Below are 18,899 nucleotides of genomic sequence, written 5' to 3'. Positions count from 1 at the left end.
GGTTGAGAGCCCACTGGCCCATGTGGGAATCGAACCGGCAGCCTTCGGAGTTAGGAGCACGGAGCTCCAACCGCCTGAGCCACCAGGTCCGCCCCGGATGATTTGGTTTTTAAGGTTCCTTCTAGTTAAAAAAGTAATCTAAGAATCCTGGCAACCCGTCAAGGGTTCCTCAACTGTTAGCATTACATGATTTGTACCCCTAGTACACACCACTGCCAACTTTTGATAAACTCATAGACTGTAGAGCTGGAAGTAATATTAAGACAATTGGGTAGGTTCTCCTTTTACTGAAGAGAAAACGGAGCACAGATCACTCAGCATCACAGAAATGGCTTATCAGTATAGTGGTTCCTTGATAGCTATGGGGGATTGGTTCAGGACCCCCCCCCCTTTTGGATACTAAAATCTGCAGCTGCTCAAGTTCCTTACATAAAATGGTGCAGTATTTGCATGTAACTTATATTTGCATGTAGGCTACAGCAGGGTACACCTGCATCTCACTTCATTTGCATGGTTTCAGCATAGTGCTTGGTGCAAATTTTGCTTTTTGGAATTCTCTGGGATTTCCCCCCCCCCCCCCAATATTTTTGATCCGTAGTTGGTTGACTCTGTGGATTCGAAACCTGTGATACAGAGTGTCGACTGTACCAGAGAAGACTAGTGTTTGGGTATCTTGCCTCCTAGTGAATCACTTTATTGATGTCCCAATATTAGGAAAGTACTTTAACATCAGAGTTGGCATAGACATTTTTATCTCTGTGTAAAGAGTTAAGAGTTTGGAAATAGGAATTTATTCTCTTTTCAAGCTTCAGGAGGTGTCAGGGAAATAAAAGTTGTAAAAAGTAGCTATTTTTGTTTAGATAGCGAATTTGTTTATTTCTATAATTTAAGACCATGAATGTCATGCTAAAGAGTTGAAGATGGGGGTCAACAGGATTTTTGAATGGATTAGGAAATCTAAGTTCTAGGAAGTGAGGGAAGAAAGGTAGCAGGCAAAACTGTAATAATAATCTAGGTAGGATTCTAGGGTGGTGAGAAGGCTTAAACCAGGTCTGTGGACATTTGAGAGAGAATGGAAATGCCCTGGTGATTGATTAGGTTGATTGGGGTGAGGATTTGGGGGAGGATGGTAAAGTGGGAGTCTAGGAGGAGTCCCTGGGGATCTTTGGTTTAGGGGATGAGATTGGTGGTCCCTGGAACCTGATTTGGGAACACAAGAGAAGCAGGTTTCAAAGAGAAAATAATAGGTTCAATTCGACATGTTGAATTTGATGGAGCCTACACAGGATTCACCTGGTAGATATTGACAGTAGGCGTTTGGATAGATGGGTCTGCAGTTCAGGAGAACAGTCGCATTGAAATTGAAAGTATGGGGGTTATCATTTGGGAAGTATAGGTGAAAACATGGGTGAATAAAAATCAACCTAGGATGAGAGGGTAGTGTGTGTGCTGGGATAGGCTCTTCTTGCCCTCTTGACTTCATTTAGGAAAGAACATGTCAAACAGGACCTATATAATCTTCGTCTGTTAGGATATGACTGCCTCTGGGGCAAGTACTTGCCAGCTGTGGGTAAGGACACCCAAAAGATACATACGGCTTCCTGAGTGTTACTGACAGTCTCTCTGTGTTTACGTTCTCCCTTTCCTTCCTGACCTGATTCAAGTGCCATTCGCCATCAAGTCTCTTCCAGTTCCCATAGGAAGAAATAAGTACTGTTAGGAAGAAACAAGGCCGCCGCTGCTAGTTTCTCCGTTAGGACATTTACTTCGTAATTCCTGTGTCCAGTCAGTTTTTTATTTTCCCTTTTATGTAAGACTGTAAGGGTAGCCAGCTTTATTTGTCTTTGTATTCCTTTTGTAATCTAGCATGGTGCCCTATACATTGAAAACGCTAGGTAAATATTTGTTGAATTTAATTTTAGGATGTAGGCAAGTTTAGCATCTAAGAAACAGCAGGAGTTTTTTTCACTCATAATCCTCTTTGTGGAGTATCCTGTGTATTTATGTTGTGCTATAAACATTGGTTAAACAACATGTTGGTTGTTGCTGTTCAGTCTTGACTCCAAGTTTGAATAGTTTTTAAAATTTCTTTTGGGGTTATTCCGTAGATATGATTAACTAGCTTTGCTTCAGATTTCAAAGATCCTGGGGTGAAAGGTTAAAAGATGTTGTATGTCTTTGCTGCCACACAATGGATTTCTGAAGCTGGGTGATAGAGATGGTACTGAGCTTTAGGCAGTAATGACTAAACTGCTATGTCAGAAAGATTAGTGCCCAGAATTGTGTTTCTAATAAAAAATAATTTAAAAATCATTTAGAGAGTGTCTGGTAGTTTTTTTTCTTCCTTGGTTGAAGTGGTCGATTTAGAGAGTTAAGCCAAATCATTTTGTTATTAGGATTTTTTAAATGTATATTTTTCTGTTTATAAAAACGACATATTTTCAATCAGAAAAGTAGAATAGAGGGAAAAAAAATCATCTGTAATGCCCACACTTAGAAATAATCACTTGGGAAAAAAATAGACCAAAATGTGCCTTTTCATGTATACATCGTGTGCAAGTGTGCACGCACGTGTGTGTGTGTGTGTGTGTGTGTGTGTGTGTGTGTGTGTGTGTGTGTATGAATATAGCTGAGCTCATCCTGAGAGAACAGTTTTTTTTTTAAGGAGGGCACAGCTCGCAGTGCAACCTTGGTGGTATTAGCACCACACTCTAACCAACTGAGCTAACTGGCCACCTCTGAGAGAACAATTTTATGTCATGTGTTTTCATAAGGCATTTGTCCATTATAAACTCTTGATAAACATGTACAATGTTTGCAAAATACTCCATTTAATAGAGTACCATAATTTAATTAATCATTCATTCTCCTATGGTTGAATTTTTAGGGTGGCTTCCTATTTTGTACTATTTATTGCTGACCCTTTTCTTAAGGGTAAATTTCCAGGACTGATCCAAAGGGACAGACATTTTCACGGCCCTTCATGCATCCATGCTCTTCCATTTTTATACGGCGGTTTTCAAAGAGAATAAGGAAAAGGTATGTTCTGCTGCCTGTGGGGTGTCTCTTTGGTTGCTTCTGCTTTTAACTAATAGGTTTCCTGAACAGAGCTGGCTTCCACTCTTCCATCAAACCATATGCTGAAGATGGTATGGGCACTTTCTGAAATGACCTGGGAAGCTCTCTGTGTTCATACTAACTTCTGGTCTATGTGAGAACAAGCTGAAAAAGTCTCTTTCAGTTTCCTTACTCCTGCTGCGAGCAACTTAATAATTTTTTCAAAAGAAGCTAGTTCTTGCCTAATTATTCATTCATGTAAAGTTTTATACTTTGTTTTGATCTGGTTGGTGAAGTTACTCTAACTGCTTCTGACATGGACATCTTGGATTATTGAGTAGGAGGTTTGTAAATGGACTCATAAGGTGTGGTATATTTCTTCTTGGTCTCTGAGGCCCTGCTGTTGTGGGACTGTCAGGGTTTGTTCTATGAAATGATGCCAAAATTTCCATCTATCTGGCTTTTGCAAAGCAGGTACTAGGGGTTTTATTAGACTGCTCTGAATAGAAGTTCTCTTGTTTTGACTTGTGGCTTTCCATATAACATAGTACAATAATCTCTTTTAACCTAAAAGATGGAGATAATAATAGCTACTCAGTAAAGATTCGTGTAAAGCATCAAGTCAACGCCTGGCATATTGAAAAGATTCAATAAATGGCAACTGACATTATTTTATACATTTTTTTGTATGTATACATTTTGAAATTTATTTAACCTCCAGGCTGAATGAAAGATAATCAACAATCCCTTTTGTTACTCCAGAGAACCAGAAATTGTAAATGAAAGATGTCAGAGGCTCATCAGTTCATGCAGTTTTCTGAGAAATGCCAGTCCTAGATTTCTATAGAAACACTAGTGACCTCTGACTCATCAAACCGAATTGCCTTTCTAAACTGTGTCCACCTTCTGATTCTGTATGCACAGCCTTGAAGCTGTGTACTGTTTTTATTTTTTTTTAAACGTCTTAAAATTGAAATCTCATCATTCTTGGGCTGGCTTTCTGCTTTCAGTGTGGTTTCAAGGCTGAAATTACAAAGCTAGAAGCCTGAAAAACTGTATGAAAGGTGATGTAGGTTGATCAGATGGAAGTTATTAATGTTTCCATAGAAATGTAGATACTTTTTATGAGAGGCATTTAAGCTGAGCAAATAAATATGTGGGCACAATAGGTTATATAATTGAGAATCCTTGGCTTCCCCTCCCCCCCACTCATGTTATTTGCCCCTAAGATTTCACGTCAAGAAAATAACATTAGGAAAAGGGCATTGTTTTTGTTGCACTTTTTAAAACATGACCTTGACATTTGCAGGTGGAGAAAGGAAAATATGACTTGAAGCTCTGCCAGCCAGCTTTTGCTATGCAGATTTGTGGGGCTATGTTCCTGTATTCAAAAGCATTTTCTGTTATTCCTGAAGTATGGCCAGTCAGGTTGCCTCAGAGAAACAAAAGCTAATGGCCCAAGTTGCACCCCACTCACTGGATAGGAAGGGACGAGGCAGATGTGAATTTAATGCTCAGCCAATCCAAAGAAAAGTGTTTCTGTATCTGCTTGGGTCTGGGACTAGTTTGCAGGCTGCAAACCTGGCTAGAAGGCAGGCCATGGTCTGGCTAGCTAATGTTTGTTGCCCAAAACAAAAAACAACCACATTCTTTCTCACCATCTACCCACGTCATGCATAGTAACGAAAGGAGTCTAGAAGACGAAGTTGGGGGAGAGCCCTGAAAAATGGGAAATTCCTAGAATTTCAGGAGTGGTAGATGGTTTCCAAGGGTAGATGTTGACTATCCCACAATGCCTTTTTTCTTTCTTTTTGTGCTTTTAGTTTCTTGGTTGAAATTTTAGAGCCCGGACATTTCAGGAGTCAGAGTAGGGCTGACAAACTTCCCAGGTGTATGTTTGTTTCCTTTCCTCAGTGACTCTGTTGCCTAAAGAATAAAAGCCCCAAACAACCGATGTATGGCAGTTAAAAACCCTTTATGATATGACCTTAGGTAGGGCTCCCGTCAAATCAAATTACCGGGTGCTGTTCTGTTTCCTCTCTGTTCATGCCCTTCACTTGTGGCTTCCTCTGCATATGTTTCTCAAATAGCCCTGTTTGTCTGGTGAATGCTTGCGTGTCCTTTCTCCATGCCTCTGGCCCCACGGTTCCTGCTTCTGCTCTGTTGATGACAACTACCAAGCACTTTCCATTGACCCGAGTGTATCATCACCCTGAGTCTTCACCACAGTCTACAAATGAGGATGTCGGCTCAGAGAAGTGAAGTCGCTTCCTAAGCTAACACATTTAGTAAGTGACGGTGTCAGGACTCAAGCTTATTCTCATATCAGAATGTGTGCTCTTACTACTCTGTACGGCTTTCTTGTCCATCTGTCTCCATCAGTCATTCCCTACAGTTAATTGTTTTAAAAAGGTATTTTTTATTTCACCATCTTTATTTCATTGGACTTTCATTTTGTTTTTATTGTAGTAGAATACATGTAACATAAAATTTACCTTTTTAACCATTTTTAAGTGTATAGTTCAGTTGCATTAAGTACATTCACATTGTCATGCTCTATAGCGAGTTTTTGTCTGTGCTGTACCCCTTTAGACTATTCATTCTCTGCCAGGAGGGGCAGTCTTATTCATACGTTTGTTTTCCAGGCCAGGGCCTGCTACAACGTGGGTAGGTTAACATTAATAACATTTGAAGGAATAAGTGACTGTATTTGCAGGCTGATGGAAATATTTTTCTGATAATAACCGATACACTTATAAATTGGATAGTAAATAACACTAGCATAAGCATTTTCATAGTTCATTTTCTTTAAAACTGCAACAGAATCCAAAAGGTAGTATAATAAACTTAGCAGGATGGAAAGCTTTCTAGTCTTACCTTGTCTATCATAATAGCTACTGGCCTTATGTGGCTATCTTAATTAATTAAAAATTAAATACAATTAAAAATTCAGTTACTGAATAAAAAAAAAAAATTCAGTTCCTCAGTGTGGGGACAGAGTCCCAGAAAGCAGTTTCCAGGCTCTCAGCCTCACGTGAAAAGGTGCTGGCTCGGGTAGTAGATGGCCGTCAGCTGTGATCAGATGGCCATCCACTGTGGCTGGGTGGCCGTCAGCTGTTACCGGTTAGCCATGAGTCACTAATATAAGTGCCATGGCTACGCTAGGGGGTTGGTTGGTTGGCAGAGAAGCAGATGGCGGATTGCGGATTGTGTGGGTCCTACTTCCTGTGTCTCCCCTGGCCGCCAGTGAGACTGGGGTGCAGGAAGACCCCTTGTTGGGGTACTGGCAGATGTTTGCTTTTGTATCTCCAACTCAGCCGCCAGCAAGAATATAATGGTATGACTCCCCTATCTATGGTTCTGTGGGTGTTCCTTTTTGGCCTCACCATATCCTGTGTTCTTGTGTGGGGAATGAGACTAGAGACCCTGTATGACACTCAGTTACAATAGTCACATTCTAAGTGCTCAGTAGCCATATATGGCTAGTGGCTACCGGATTGGACAGTGTAGACAGAGATCATTTACATGTAGGAATTTCTATTGTGCATCACTTTCTAGACTTTAAAGGCAGGGAAGAGTGAGCTGGAATTTATTGTGATGTCATTGTGGTTTACTACCATTGCTTTTTGGAGAAAGAAGTAGTTCTTCAACATTACTGAGCAATTTTTCCTGGGATCCTGGGACATGGCTTCAGCCCTAGAACTGGGGGTATAGTTAGGGCTGAGACCAGATCTGACTGAAAGAAGGACACAGAGTTTCATTGGGGACCTCATCATGATCAGGAGAGACAAAGCAGATGGGAAACTGATGCAAATGACCAGACTTGATTGGTCCAGAAAGGACCAGTGAATCACTATTGTATATCAGTACAAATCCTAGGTAAAAAATTTAGCTTTTTGGGGGAAATATGGAAAATAACTTTCTCTAGAACCTGAATTCAGTCAATGGCCCTGATCATGAAGGGGAAGCTCAGGAACCTGTGGGAGATAGAGTAGGGGCACCTAACTAACCAGAGCAGTTTCAAAACCCTTTTAGACCCATGATTTACTTCTGGAAGCTCTGCTTCATTTCATATCTTGCATTTAAAACTATGTAAAACTTGAATTGCAGTTGACTAGATGAAGTAATGCTATATTTCATATGTAACTAAAACATTTTAGGGGCGGCCGATGGCTCAGTTGGTTACAGAGCGCGCTCTGAACAACAGAGTTGCTTGTTTGATTCCCACATGGGCCAGTGAGCTGCGTGAAGACAACGAGCTGCTGCTGAGCTTCCGGAGGGGCGGCAGGATGACTCACTCACTTGGTTAGAGCATGAGCTCTCAACAACAAGGTCGCCGGTTCAATTCCCGCATGGGATGGTGGGCTGTGCCCCTGCAACTAAAGATTGAAAACTGGACTTGGAGCTGAGCTGCGCCCTCCACACCTAGACTGAAGGGCAGTGACTTGGAGCTGATGGGCCCTGGAGAAACACACTGTTCCCCAGTATTCCCCAATAAAATTAAAAAAAAAAAAGTATCTTTAAAAAATTAATTTCAAATTCGTAGGTCTGTTTTGTTTATTTCTTGGATTTTGAAACCAGTTTTTTTCTTCTCTCCTTCAAAGGTCCCTGAAACGCTAATAGGTTCAGTTATTGCATCTGTAATGCCTAACTGGGACTTGAGCATGTGTGGGAGAGAGAGGGGGAAGGGTTAGAGATCCGACCTGAGCCCTGACATTAGAATGCTGGCTGAGACTGGGCTCAGGTGAGAACATATCTGGATGTGCAGAGGAATGGAGGCGAAAGAGCACGTTGGCTTCAAGGAGCCACTGGTGCAGGCAGGCAGACCTCGGAAATACTGTGGGTTTGGCTCCGAGCACCACAGTAACGCGAGGATCGCAATGAAACAAGTCACAACCCATTGCTGGTGAAGGGTCTTGCCTTCAATTTGTAAAAAATGAAACTGTTGTGGAGCTCAATAAAACGAGTTGCAGTGAAACAAGGTATACCTGTAGTTCTGTGTGGATGGAGTATACACAGGTGAGAGTGGGGCGGGGCAAGAGAAAGTTGAAGTGGTAGGCACGTCATGAAGGAGGGTATCGCTATATACTTTCTGTTTTGGGGAAAGATGTGATTTTTGATCAGAATTGTAGAATTTTACCTTTTGAGGGCCTTATCTTAAGTTTGCCAGTGGGCTTCAAATAGATTGGGTGTCGGAGCCCTGACCAGGGTCCAGGTCTCTGTTGTAACCATATTGCCTTCCTACTGTCAAATGAAAACATTGCTAGAGTAACATTTAACTTGCTTTTGTAAAAGACACATTATAGATGACAATTAGCTAGTATTTCAGGCTTGAATTTATTGGTATTACCCATAAGTTGTATTTGTTCACATTTTGAAAAAAAATGGGTACTCGAAGATCCTATTGTGGTAAATACATAATTTTATGGTCAAAGAGTAAATACAGAAAAAGATAAGTAACCTTTTATCCTGTCACTGTAGTCAATCACAGATTGAGCAGTCACTAATCTTTTTCTTTTTGCCAAATGCCTTTCGGAGAAAAGCTTGTCGACTGGATCTTCTTTGTGTGTAAGAAATTTCCTAGACTTAGAGCCATTTATCTATCACTTGCCATAAAGTAGATGATTTATGTATATTCTCCAAATCCTCACAACAGTTGAACAAGATGGTTATCTTTATCCCCATTTTAGGAAATTAACATTGAGTAGTGAATTAAACAAAAATAGTGGCATATCTGGGATTTCAATTCAACTCTGACTCGGACAGATGCCCTTTTCACTATACATGTCTCTTCTAAGTTAAAACATGGTAAGTGAATATAAGCTTTGCAATAGATTTCTGATTGCTTATGAGCACACTGACTTGGTGATACATCATCTTAGGAAACAATCTCTGTTTCTTGTCTGTCCCTTTTTAAAGCAATTTAAGTCATCAGCCAAAGATTTCTCAGAACATATCCTAATCTGTTGAATGTGTTGTGGTCTGTGAGGCGCATGGTTTTGGGGGTATCTTTACATATTTGTGTGGCGTAGGAATCTGCTTTTTGCTGAACAACTCTGATGACCTTTGCCTTTGTGTTGGATTGAGCTGAACAAACGTTGGGGTTACTTCTAGTAGCAGTGATTTGGCTTCTAGCCAGGAATCATTTTGCTAGCTAGATCTATTTGCTAAGACCCTGAGAATGGTAGCCAGATCTAGCCATTCCATTCACTTGTCACCAGGAGGTAGGATTAGCATTGTTCTCCATATCTCCTCGGCCTCCTGCACGAATGGTGACCTGTAAAACCAGAGACATTAGCCAGTGGTCTCAGGGCTGAGTGGAGGGAATGGAGACATAGTTACTGAATTCCATAATCAGGGCTCTTTGTGACCATGAAAGGAATTTGTTTTAAGGCAAATATAGAGTCCTCCTTTCTCGGGGTAGCATATATCTAGCATCATTGCATCAAGCAATTTACAGGCTCAAAATATAAACAGAGGTTCAAGAACCTCTGCATGTACAGCGAAAGCGATATTAGTGATGTTAGGTTCCATCCCAGGTCTTTGAGGATGGTCATGAATGGGTCAGTAGTTCCCCTCCTATAATGTGTTCTTCGCTAACACACACACAGCACTGGATTGAATGGACCCTAGGAATTAGTAGTAGTAGCTCACAGACGAGTACGTTGAGCTCTGACTTCGTCAAGTATTGTGCAAAACCTTTACATACACCATCTCTTTCGGCAGACCTGTGAGGTAGACGCTGTTGTCAACCCCGATTTATTTATTTTCAGTTTGAAAATAGTCACTGTTTATTAACTGATCAAATGACAAAAATAACTGTGGTAGATACCTTAGTCTGTCCTTCTGATAAGCCTGTTCTGGTTTTCCGTTGCTAGCATCTCCACCTTCCACAAAATGGGTAGCGTTTTTCTTCATTCTGCCTCGTGGAAAAGATAATTTGAAGGACCACAGGAAGTTGTTTGCTGCCTTGAAGCATTTTCCAACAGTATAGATCTCCTGAATCAGATCCTCCATGCAGATGATGCCACATTTACCAAGAGATCGAGCAATCATTGTGTTATGTGTCCAGGCAGTTCCTTTTGGTTGATTTTGCCATAACCATGCTAGGTCATTTCATTTACTGACTTCAGGTTTGGGTACCCCTCTGCAGTATATGGTTCCACAATCCTAAGCATGTTAGGTAAAGCCTGTTGAGTTTAACAAAGGTGCCATTGAAGATCTGGCGAAGGTGAAGAGGGTGCAGCATCTTTCGGACCTTTGGGCTCACAGTTACCATTGGTGCCTCTGATCCTGATGACAAGTGCCAGTCTGGGTTCCGTAGGTACATAGAGATTGCCAGCTTTCCTTCCATCCTCGCCATCCGAATCTCAGTCCTGTACATCTGCCTGTGTTCTTGGTGGTGGTGGTTCGCTCTTTCACAGATAAGCTTCCTTGCCTTTCGAAGCATCTTTTGGGCAAACTTCTTTTTCAAGCGCTTGATCTTCAGCTATGTGAAACTCCTTCACATTTTGTTAAGGGTTTCTGGTACAGCAGGGACCTTCATCTCCTCTGCACCCTCTAGGATTCTGGCCAGAAAGAGGGCTATTGTTAACCCCGGTTTATAGCAAGGTTAGGGTCCATCTCATTTGGGTCTTATGCTCTGAAAGTGTAAAAGGGAGAAGTCTCCAAAGAAAAATCAGGATGCCCTTAACAGACAGGGGGTTACTAGGCAGATAAAAGCAATAGATGGCAACTTTAACTATTTTTTTTAGTATTTTCTTTGTTTTTTTAGTCACTCTCTCTTTATAGTTTATCTAGTTATTCTGAGTTCAGAATGTTGTTTTCAGAAAATGCATTAAGGTTTGTCCTTCCTTGAGACTTCTAGTACAATCTTTTCATTTAATGTCCAGGATAGGGAGCAACTTGCCTGAAGTCATATAACCAAACTAAAAATGGCTTGGACTAGAACTTAGGCGAGATCTAACTTTTTGATTACACTACCCTGCCTTCCCATGCTTTTGTCCTATTTTTAAGTCAGTGTATATTAAGTGAATATTTATTCTCAGTTTCACTTCTGGAAGGATGTTCAGTATCTAACCCATGTGTAATGATGAGTTGTTTCCTCATTACCTGGCATCTCCACAGCTTCTCTGATTCCCATTGCCTTTATGTAGGAAGGCTTTCAAGTTGCTCAGAGGGGGTCTGCTCAGGCATCTCAGCCACTTTCAGCAGCTTCCAAACTCTGGTGTTCCAGATAAGATTTTCTCATTCAGAACTTCCACACGCTTTTCGGGCTACACTTAGATTTTCGGATTTTGTGACTCTCCCCCGCCCCCCCCCCCAACTGTGAGCTAGAGGCAGGCTTGTGTTTTCTGTTCAGTTCATCCTGCATTTGAACACCTTCCATAATGTATCAGTGACTGTTCTGGGCGTAGAAGCAATTCCACAGATGGATATGGCCTGGTTTCTACCCTTGAAGAGCTCACTTTCTAGAGGAGACAGATATTTAAATTGTTCCTTTATCTTTTGGTGAATGCAGGAGGGGCCTCTGCTTTTTTCCATGTTGTACAGTGGTGGTGATATTTGAGCTGGATCTTGAAGGATGACTTGTTCTTCACCAAGTGGAGAATGAGGAGGAAGCACAGGAAGGCAAGAAGATGTGGCACGTTTAGGGAACAGTGTGGCCAAAACAGTCAGGATTGCAAAGGGCTTTCCAAGTTGTGATGTTGAAACAGTTTACCTGCTACCTGAACCCCTCATCTCCACGTGACTCCCAGTTGCTGGTCTGGCTTTTGGTTGCCTAGTTCTGATGACAGGAAATGTTCTCATATACCTGTAGTCCTAGTTTTGCGCCATAATTTTTGAATTTACCATTGCGATACTACAGTTGATGTTTATTGAACAACTACTTTGTGCCTGTGAGTGGTAATGGGGATACATTTGTGAATAAGAAAGGCCAGGTCCCTTGCTCCGTGGAACAAACATTTTAATAGTGGAGTCAGACATTGAACAAATAATTCCTTGTTGATGAATACACGAAGTATTATAGAAAATTATAATGGAACTTCAACCTTGTGTATGAGACAAGGGTAAGGGAGGCAAGGAAAAGCTTTTGTGAGGAAACATTTAAACTGATAATGAGTAGAAAGCAAACTGGAGAAAGTCAGCAGTCATTCCAGGAAAAAAGAACAATTCATCAACTATATACATATATATATATATATATATATATATATATATATATATATATATATATATATATGTAAATCAACTACTGTGTGCTTGCCTTTTGCTGTGCTTGATTTTTCTCTTACTATGATAGTTACCAATCAGACAGATGTAACTCAGACTTTTGGGGTCTGAAATATGCTTTGAGAGCTATTTATTTCAATCTGGATACCATACTTATTATTGAAGAATTGCTTCTATTCACGTGTATAGGTCAAATTGTTCAGCATCTGTGATAATTTTAAGTAAATTTACTCTGTTTGATATTTGCCGTAAGTTAATATTTTGTATATTTTGCTTTCTTTTGGAAAATAATTGATAAGTAGAACATGACAGATATTAAATGAATTGTAATTTTCCTATGAATTTTTATTCCAGCTTACATTGCATACTAACTTATAATTATTTGTGCTGTTGTTTATTGAGCCCTTACTGTGTGCCAAGGACTGTGCTAAATAAGCACTTTATATTAGTATCTCACTTAAAAAAATCCTCATTACTACTCTGTGATAAGTGCTGTTCCTATCCATTTTTTTAATTTAAAGGTGATGAAATGGAGGCTCAGAGAGCTAAATGTTACAGAGCTGTGATTTAAATCCAGATTTGACTTTTGAGTATGGATTTTTTTTTTGACACTCTAATATTTGCATTTTCTTATGGAGTCCCTTTGAGTAATTCAAGAATTATAATCTTTTTTTTTCTTATTGTTTTTCTCTTTAGGTTTTTGTCAGGATGAATTGGCAGAGCTCGACCCAGGCACTAGTAAGTTCTGAATGTTCCCCAGTGTTCATGACTGAAAAAAAAGGATGTATTTGTGTACTTTTAAACGTATAACTTAAGATGTCATTGATAGGCCTTATGAACTCAGATTTTATTTAACTTTAATTTATAATCATGGGGAGGGCATTGTGTCCTTTTTTTCCTTCTCTCAGTTACGTTTTTTTTTTCTTTCTCCCAGTAGTCAATGGCTAGAATCTAGCCGTTTAATAGAAAATTGGTTTGCTGAAAATTTCCATTTGATACTTATTTCTTTGCCCCATTCTCTATCCTCATGAAGCCAGTAACAGCAAAACGTGTGCTTTTATGTATGCACACATATAAGCATATACCCACAACCACTTTTCTAAAGTATTGACTAGTTTTGACATAATTTATTTCAAAGGAGAATTATGCTTGGTTTAAATATTTAAAATCAATAGCTTTTGCACCACAGTTTAATTTCTGAAGCCCCTTCATCTACATTCTTAAGGGTAAGGTACCAGAGTGACCATTTCAAGGTCTAATTAAATTATGCTTCTTAGGACTATGTAAGTCTTGCTCATAGATAATCTGTGTTTCCAGTGCTCTCAAAATGTGGCATACATCATTCTCAGATATGGATAGAACTATTAGAAACAGGATGTGGGACTATCCAGTGTATACAGACTTTATTTTGCTGTCATGCCAAAAAGTTGATTAATAGTTTGGATTGAGAATCCATGAGATGATTTAGAGTTATTGTTCTAGTTCTGGTACTTTTTAGGAACACGGGGCTGGCTATTTGTCACCACCCTGCTGTTGAGGTAAGTGGTAAAGTTCACCTTCTCACCATCCTGCTAATAGCAGCTCTCTGACATTGTGGACCTTCTCACATATTTTCCCTACACACCTTCATAGTATAAACATTTATGTTTGTTTAACTAATGCTTCCTAATTGAGAGGCAAAATGCTTCCCAAACACCAGGGAAATAGATTTGTCTGTCTAGAAGTTGGAAAGTTCAGAATCAGTTTTGTAGGTAGTATAGGCTCAGTTTACCCCACCCGAGCACCCGAAATCCCAGTACCTATGAGTGAACACAGTTTTTTCTTTGTCCTTCTCTAATGAATAGCCTTTACTTGGGAGGAGGAAAAGATACATTCCTGAGTCATGGTCCTTTCTTAGAAACCTAGGAAGGACATATGCTAGGAAGGACATTGAGATGTCTTGTAATCTTTCAGACAGAACTACACATAAAACACGCCAGATAATTGAGAACTCAGTTAAATATTGAGTGTTCTCTCTGCTCCACGCCCATTTCTACCCTCCAGGGATACACAGATAAACAAGTCTAGGACCTACCCACGTGCAGTAACTGTCTATTAGAAAACATTTCCTTGTCTGGAATTATTTGAAAAATGCTTTTTAAACCTCTAATTTAGCACATAGTAACCAAACTCATTCTTTTCTGCACTTAGTAGCAATTGAAAATACTTCATGCCCATCTTCTAGGAGAGGCCCCTGATATTCTCATGATGATTATTATTGAATGATTCTTCTTTCTGGGCCATCTGATCCTAACCCATTTAACGTTTCTGCGTAGAATCTCTAGCTGGCTATGACTTTACAGACCTCGCCATTCCATGAGGATGAACAAATACTGAATCGCAATATTATGTATCAGTGCAGAATGGGAGTCACCTAAAAAAAAAATCACTTTTCTTTTAAAAATTGTACTTAGCTTATGTGGCTAATGTTCTTAATAATCCCTGTATTATCTTTGTGAAGTTAGTATTTTTATTCTTTCTCTTTGAAGAAATACATGAAGATCTGACATTGTAATAATAAATGAGCTGAAGTAAAATTTTATCATTTTAATTTGAACCAGTCTTGCAGTTCAAATGAGCATGCTCACGCCTACTGAGTGATTGGAATCCTTAAATCTAAGATGGGCTGTGTATAGTGTGTTAAATTGATTATTGTTGATAACTGCAAATTTCTTGGCTTCTGATGAGGAAGGAATGATATCTCCTATGTTAATACTTCATGACTGTTTGCACATGAGATTGAGAACAATAGGGATTTCTCTGTGATGCATCTTTGGAATTCAGAGATCCTAGAGTCTCCCCTAATCCCTGAATTCCTGATAGGGAAAGCCTACTCATACTTGCTTATTTTGGAACAGGAAATACCATTGTTGCTGATTTCCCATTGTGCCCCACAGTGGTTGTTGACAGCAAGTTTGGGATAACAGGTGGGATGTGTTGGAACTGTATGAGGAAGGAATGACTTTGCCCACTTCAAATGGCCTTTTTTTTTTTTTAAAGCCTTTTCTGTGATAACGCAGATGGGTAGCCATGTTTAGAATATGGGCAGCTGTTCATGCTCTAGCTGCCTTCTTATGATTCCTGGGCTTCCTGGAGTCCAATGTTACGGCACAGGTTCAGGCTAAGTTCATTTCTACAAGAAGTATCTCTGTACCCTGCCCATTAGCATAAGCTAGGGACAAGGGCAGTCAAAGGTCAAGAGAAGTTCAAAACAGCATAACCTTTCTGTGCTTCTGTTTCCAAATAACCCCAGTCCGCCCTGCTCCTCGAGTTTTTTCCTCAGCCATCGTGTTTACCGTGTAGTTGTAAAACTCGAGAACAAGGACTGGCTTGACACAAGGAAAGTTAGAGAATAGAAGTCATTGTTGCTTAAAACAGGAGAAATAATTGATTTATGTCTGGGGGCCAATTAAGCTATAAAACAGGAACAGTAAAGGGACCTATGACTTCAGGACAGTTACTTGCTCTGATTACTATCCCACAGACAAGGGGCTCCCCAATAAAGGCTGTCAGCTTTCTAGGCTAAATTATTAATTCCTTTCATGCCTCTCAGGGATTGTAAACAGCACATAATACAGGAAAACAATTGATACTGTTCAGTCATTGGCCAGATAGAAGGTCAAAGGGTAAATAGTAGGATTAGCAACAGCTGTTCTTCTGCAGTCAAACTTTTGTCCCTTATCTCTTTCAGCAAAGCCATTCCTGAGTTTTTGGCCTGTAAATGGTTAAATCCATTTTTCTTCTTGTAAAATAATCCTACAAATAATTAGAGAATAAACATTGACCAAACTTGAAAATACTCATTTTAATGCAGTTTCCAAAGTTGAAGGTGAGTATTCTTTTTAGTATGTGCTGACTATGTTGTTTAATGTTTAAAGGGTATTATCTCAAGGAAAGTAACTACTTGAAATCAGACAGTTAGAGCTTTTCAGCTGTTTTTTTAATCATCTGCTTAAGGATCTTGGTATAGCTTGATTAAAAGAAAAAACAATGCCTTTGTTTAAACTGATAGTAGGACAATGCAGTTTCATTGTTGAAAACACTGAAAGGAAAATACAAACACCCTTAATCCCACCACCTGGAAATAACCATTGTTTCTTATTTGAGAATATGTCCTTCTGTTTACATCTGAACTTATTTTTTTTACATAAATAAATAGGAAATATAATACGTACACAATTTTGTATCCTGTTCTCTACCTGCCTCCCGCCCCCTCAGCATTACATTGAGAGCGTTGTCTCAAGTCATGAAACATTTTTCATAAATATTTTTAATGGTACGATTTCATTACAATATTTCATTGTAATAACTTTACCATGATTTATTCAATCATTGTCCTATTATTAGGCAGTTAGATTGTTACCAGCTTTTTCTACATTATAAATAATGCCACAGTGAACATGTTTTTTATATAATTTTCTTGTCTGCATTTCACTTGAGCCATTTAGTTTTTTTATATCAGCTAATAATCTTCAGAATTAAGAGCATGTTCTCTGGTTCAAGATTGCTTGGTTTCTACTTGTCTTCTATTTAGTAGTGCTATAATCTTGCCCAAGTTACTTATTTAGTTAGTTAGCTTCAGGTGTGCAAACAGCATAGTTGTTAGACATTTATATACTACACAAAATGATAACCCCAGTAAGTCTATTGCCCATCTGATACTGTTCATAATTATTACAATATTGACTGTATTCCTTTGCTGTACTATACATCCCTGTGACTATTTTTTAAAGAAATTATAGTTGACATTCAATATTATTTTATATTAGGTGTACAGCATGTACTGGTTAGATTGGCTAAGTTATTTAACCTCTCTGTGCCTCAGTGTTTCCATCTGTAAAATGGTGACAATAAAAAGCTATTCCTACTTTACAGGGCTGTTGTGAGGATTAAATCAAGTAATAGTTGTATTTAGAATAATTCTTAGCAAGTGGTAAACACTATTAAGTGTATGCTAGTCTAGGTTATGCAGCATAACGTTGAAATTCTCAGTCTCTCTGTACTTACGGGCTGTTGTAATTGCACTTTATTCAATTAAACTAGCCCGTGTTTCTTAGTGACACAAAGATAAATCATTCCAGATGTTAGCAGGTGTAAGTTACTTCAAGTACGTAGTTCTCTCCGAGGAGCAGAGCTCATACACTGTTGACCAGTTTGGTCAAGACTGGTTTTTGCCATCTGGTTGACCATTAGGATGTTTTGGGCCCCTTCCCCCAACCAGCAGCAGGTAACCTCCCAAATGACCATCTGCCAACCCATTTAACCTCTTAGGAAACTAAAGACGTTAACCCTATGCTTATTGAAAACAAATACTCAGGTTATGCACTTTCTCTTTGGTCGATCAGTGGCCAGGCCTTATAGAGAGCATGCTGAGGAAAAAAATTGTGCAATTAAAAACCTGACCATTACCATTTTAAAAACACTGTAGGCTTCAGATTCTTGCTGACCTAGACTTCAAAATATGTACGTATGTATATGTATGTATTTTTCTACTGATCAAGGACCTGGATAAATGAGTATTTCTAAAGAAAGTTGAAAGTTAAATTAATCTTTGTCCTCTCTTGCCATACTGGTAGATACCCACCACATAGGTGATGGTGGGATGGACAGGAGACAAAAACCAGCTGTGGAGTAAGACAGCCTAACTCCACTGGCCTGCTTTGGCTTTGTATTCATCTGTCAAGTATTCTGGGATCTCAAGGACACTTTTTGGGGATCCTTCACGCTACAAAAGAGAAACATACATCTCAGCGAAAGTAACTGTAAGTTCTATCCTAATTTCAGTATTCTGTACCATGTCCTAATGGGTTCATTCCTAGTTGTTAAAATGTATGTCACAATTTTTGATCTCAGAAAACAGTTCGTATAAGCCCAGGTGTGGTCTGAAGGGAATGAACTTAAGGCTGTGTGTTAGAGATCAAGGGAGGAAAGAAAATTAAGATTTATTGGGCATTCCTTATGTGCCATGGCACGCTGCATATATTTAGTAGGAATGAGAAGAATATATCGTATAAATTTATCTCGTTTTATTTTATTATTTATTTATGTATATATTTTTAAGGAGGGCGCAGCTCACAGTGGCCCATGCAGGGATTGAACCGGCAACCTTGGTCTTATTAGCACCACGTTCTAACCAACTGATCTATTCGGCCACCCCCATAAATTTACCTCATTTTAAATTTGACTTTGTAATACTTAGTCCATTGTTCTTTCCTTTCTTCCCCACTTCTCTTTTTCCTCTTTGATGTGTATGCCAAGCTACCTTGTTTCCCCGAAAATAACACCAGGTCTTATGTTTTTGTTCCAAAAGATGCATTAGAGCTTATGTTCAGGGGATGCCATCCGGAAAAATCATGCTAGGGCTTATTTTCCGGTGAGGTCTTATTTTCGGGGGAACATGATAAGACATAACCCTAAGGGACTCTGGTTTAGTTAGAAAGTCAGACACAAAACTTGATGATATGTGGTTTGTAGTAAATAATAATGATGATGGTGATAATGATAGTTCAAATTTACTGAACACTAAATGCTTCATATGTGTTTTTCATTAAGCACTCAAAAAACTTGTT

General features: G+C 39.3%; 1 protein-coding gene and 1 pseudogene across 3 annotated transcripts in view; one reads left to right on the top strand and one right to left on the bottom strand.

Moving 5' to 3' along the window:
• The window catches only part of NR6A1 (nuclear receptor subfamily 6 group A member 1), a 211,265-nt gene that overhangs the window by 21,601 nt on the left and 170,765 nt on the right, over positions 1 to 18,899 (top strand). For both annotated transcript variants that reach the window (XM_081066858.1, XM_081066857.1), the window contains exon 2: positions 12,988 to 13,029. In XM_081066858.1, the coding sequence (XP_080922984.1) occupies positions 12,988 to 13,029 (42 nt within the window). The remainder of the gene's footprint in view (positions 1 to 12,987; positions 13,030 to 18,899) is intronic.
• On the bottom strand, positions 9,891 to 10,609 carry LOC308504709 (large ribosomal subunit protein uL30-like; annotated as a pseudogene). The gene has a single exon. The product of its transcript is annotated as a large ribosomal subunit protein uL30-like (transcript).

This window comes from Rhinolophus hipposideros (assembly GCF_964194185.1).
Source record: "Rhinolophus hipposideros genome assembly, chromosome: 11".
NCBI lineage: Eukaryota > Metazoa > Chordata > Mammalia > Chiroptera > Rhinolophidae > Rhinolophus > Rhinolophus hipposideros.
Note: the sequence above shows the minus strand (reverse complement) of the source record. Positions and strands in the feature narration are given on the sequence as shown.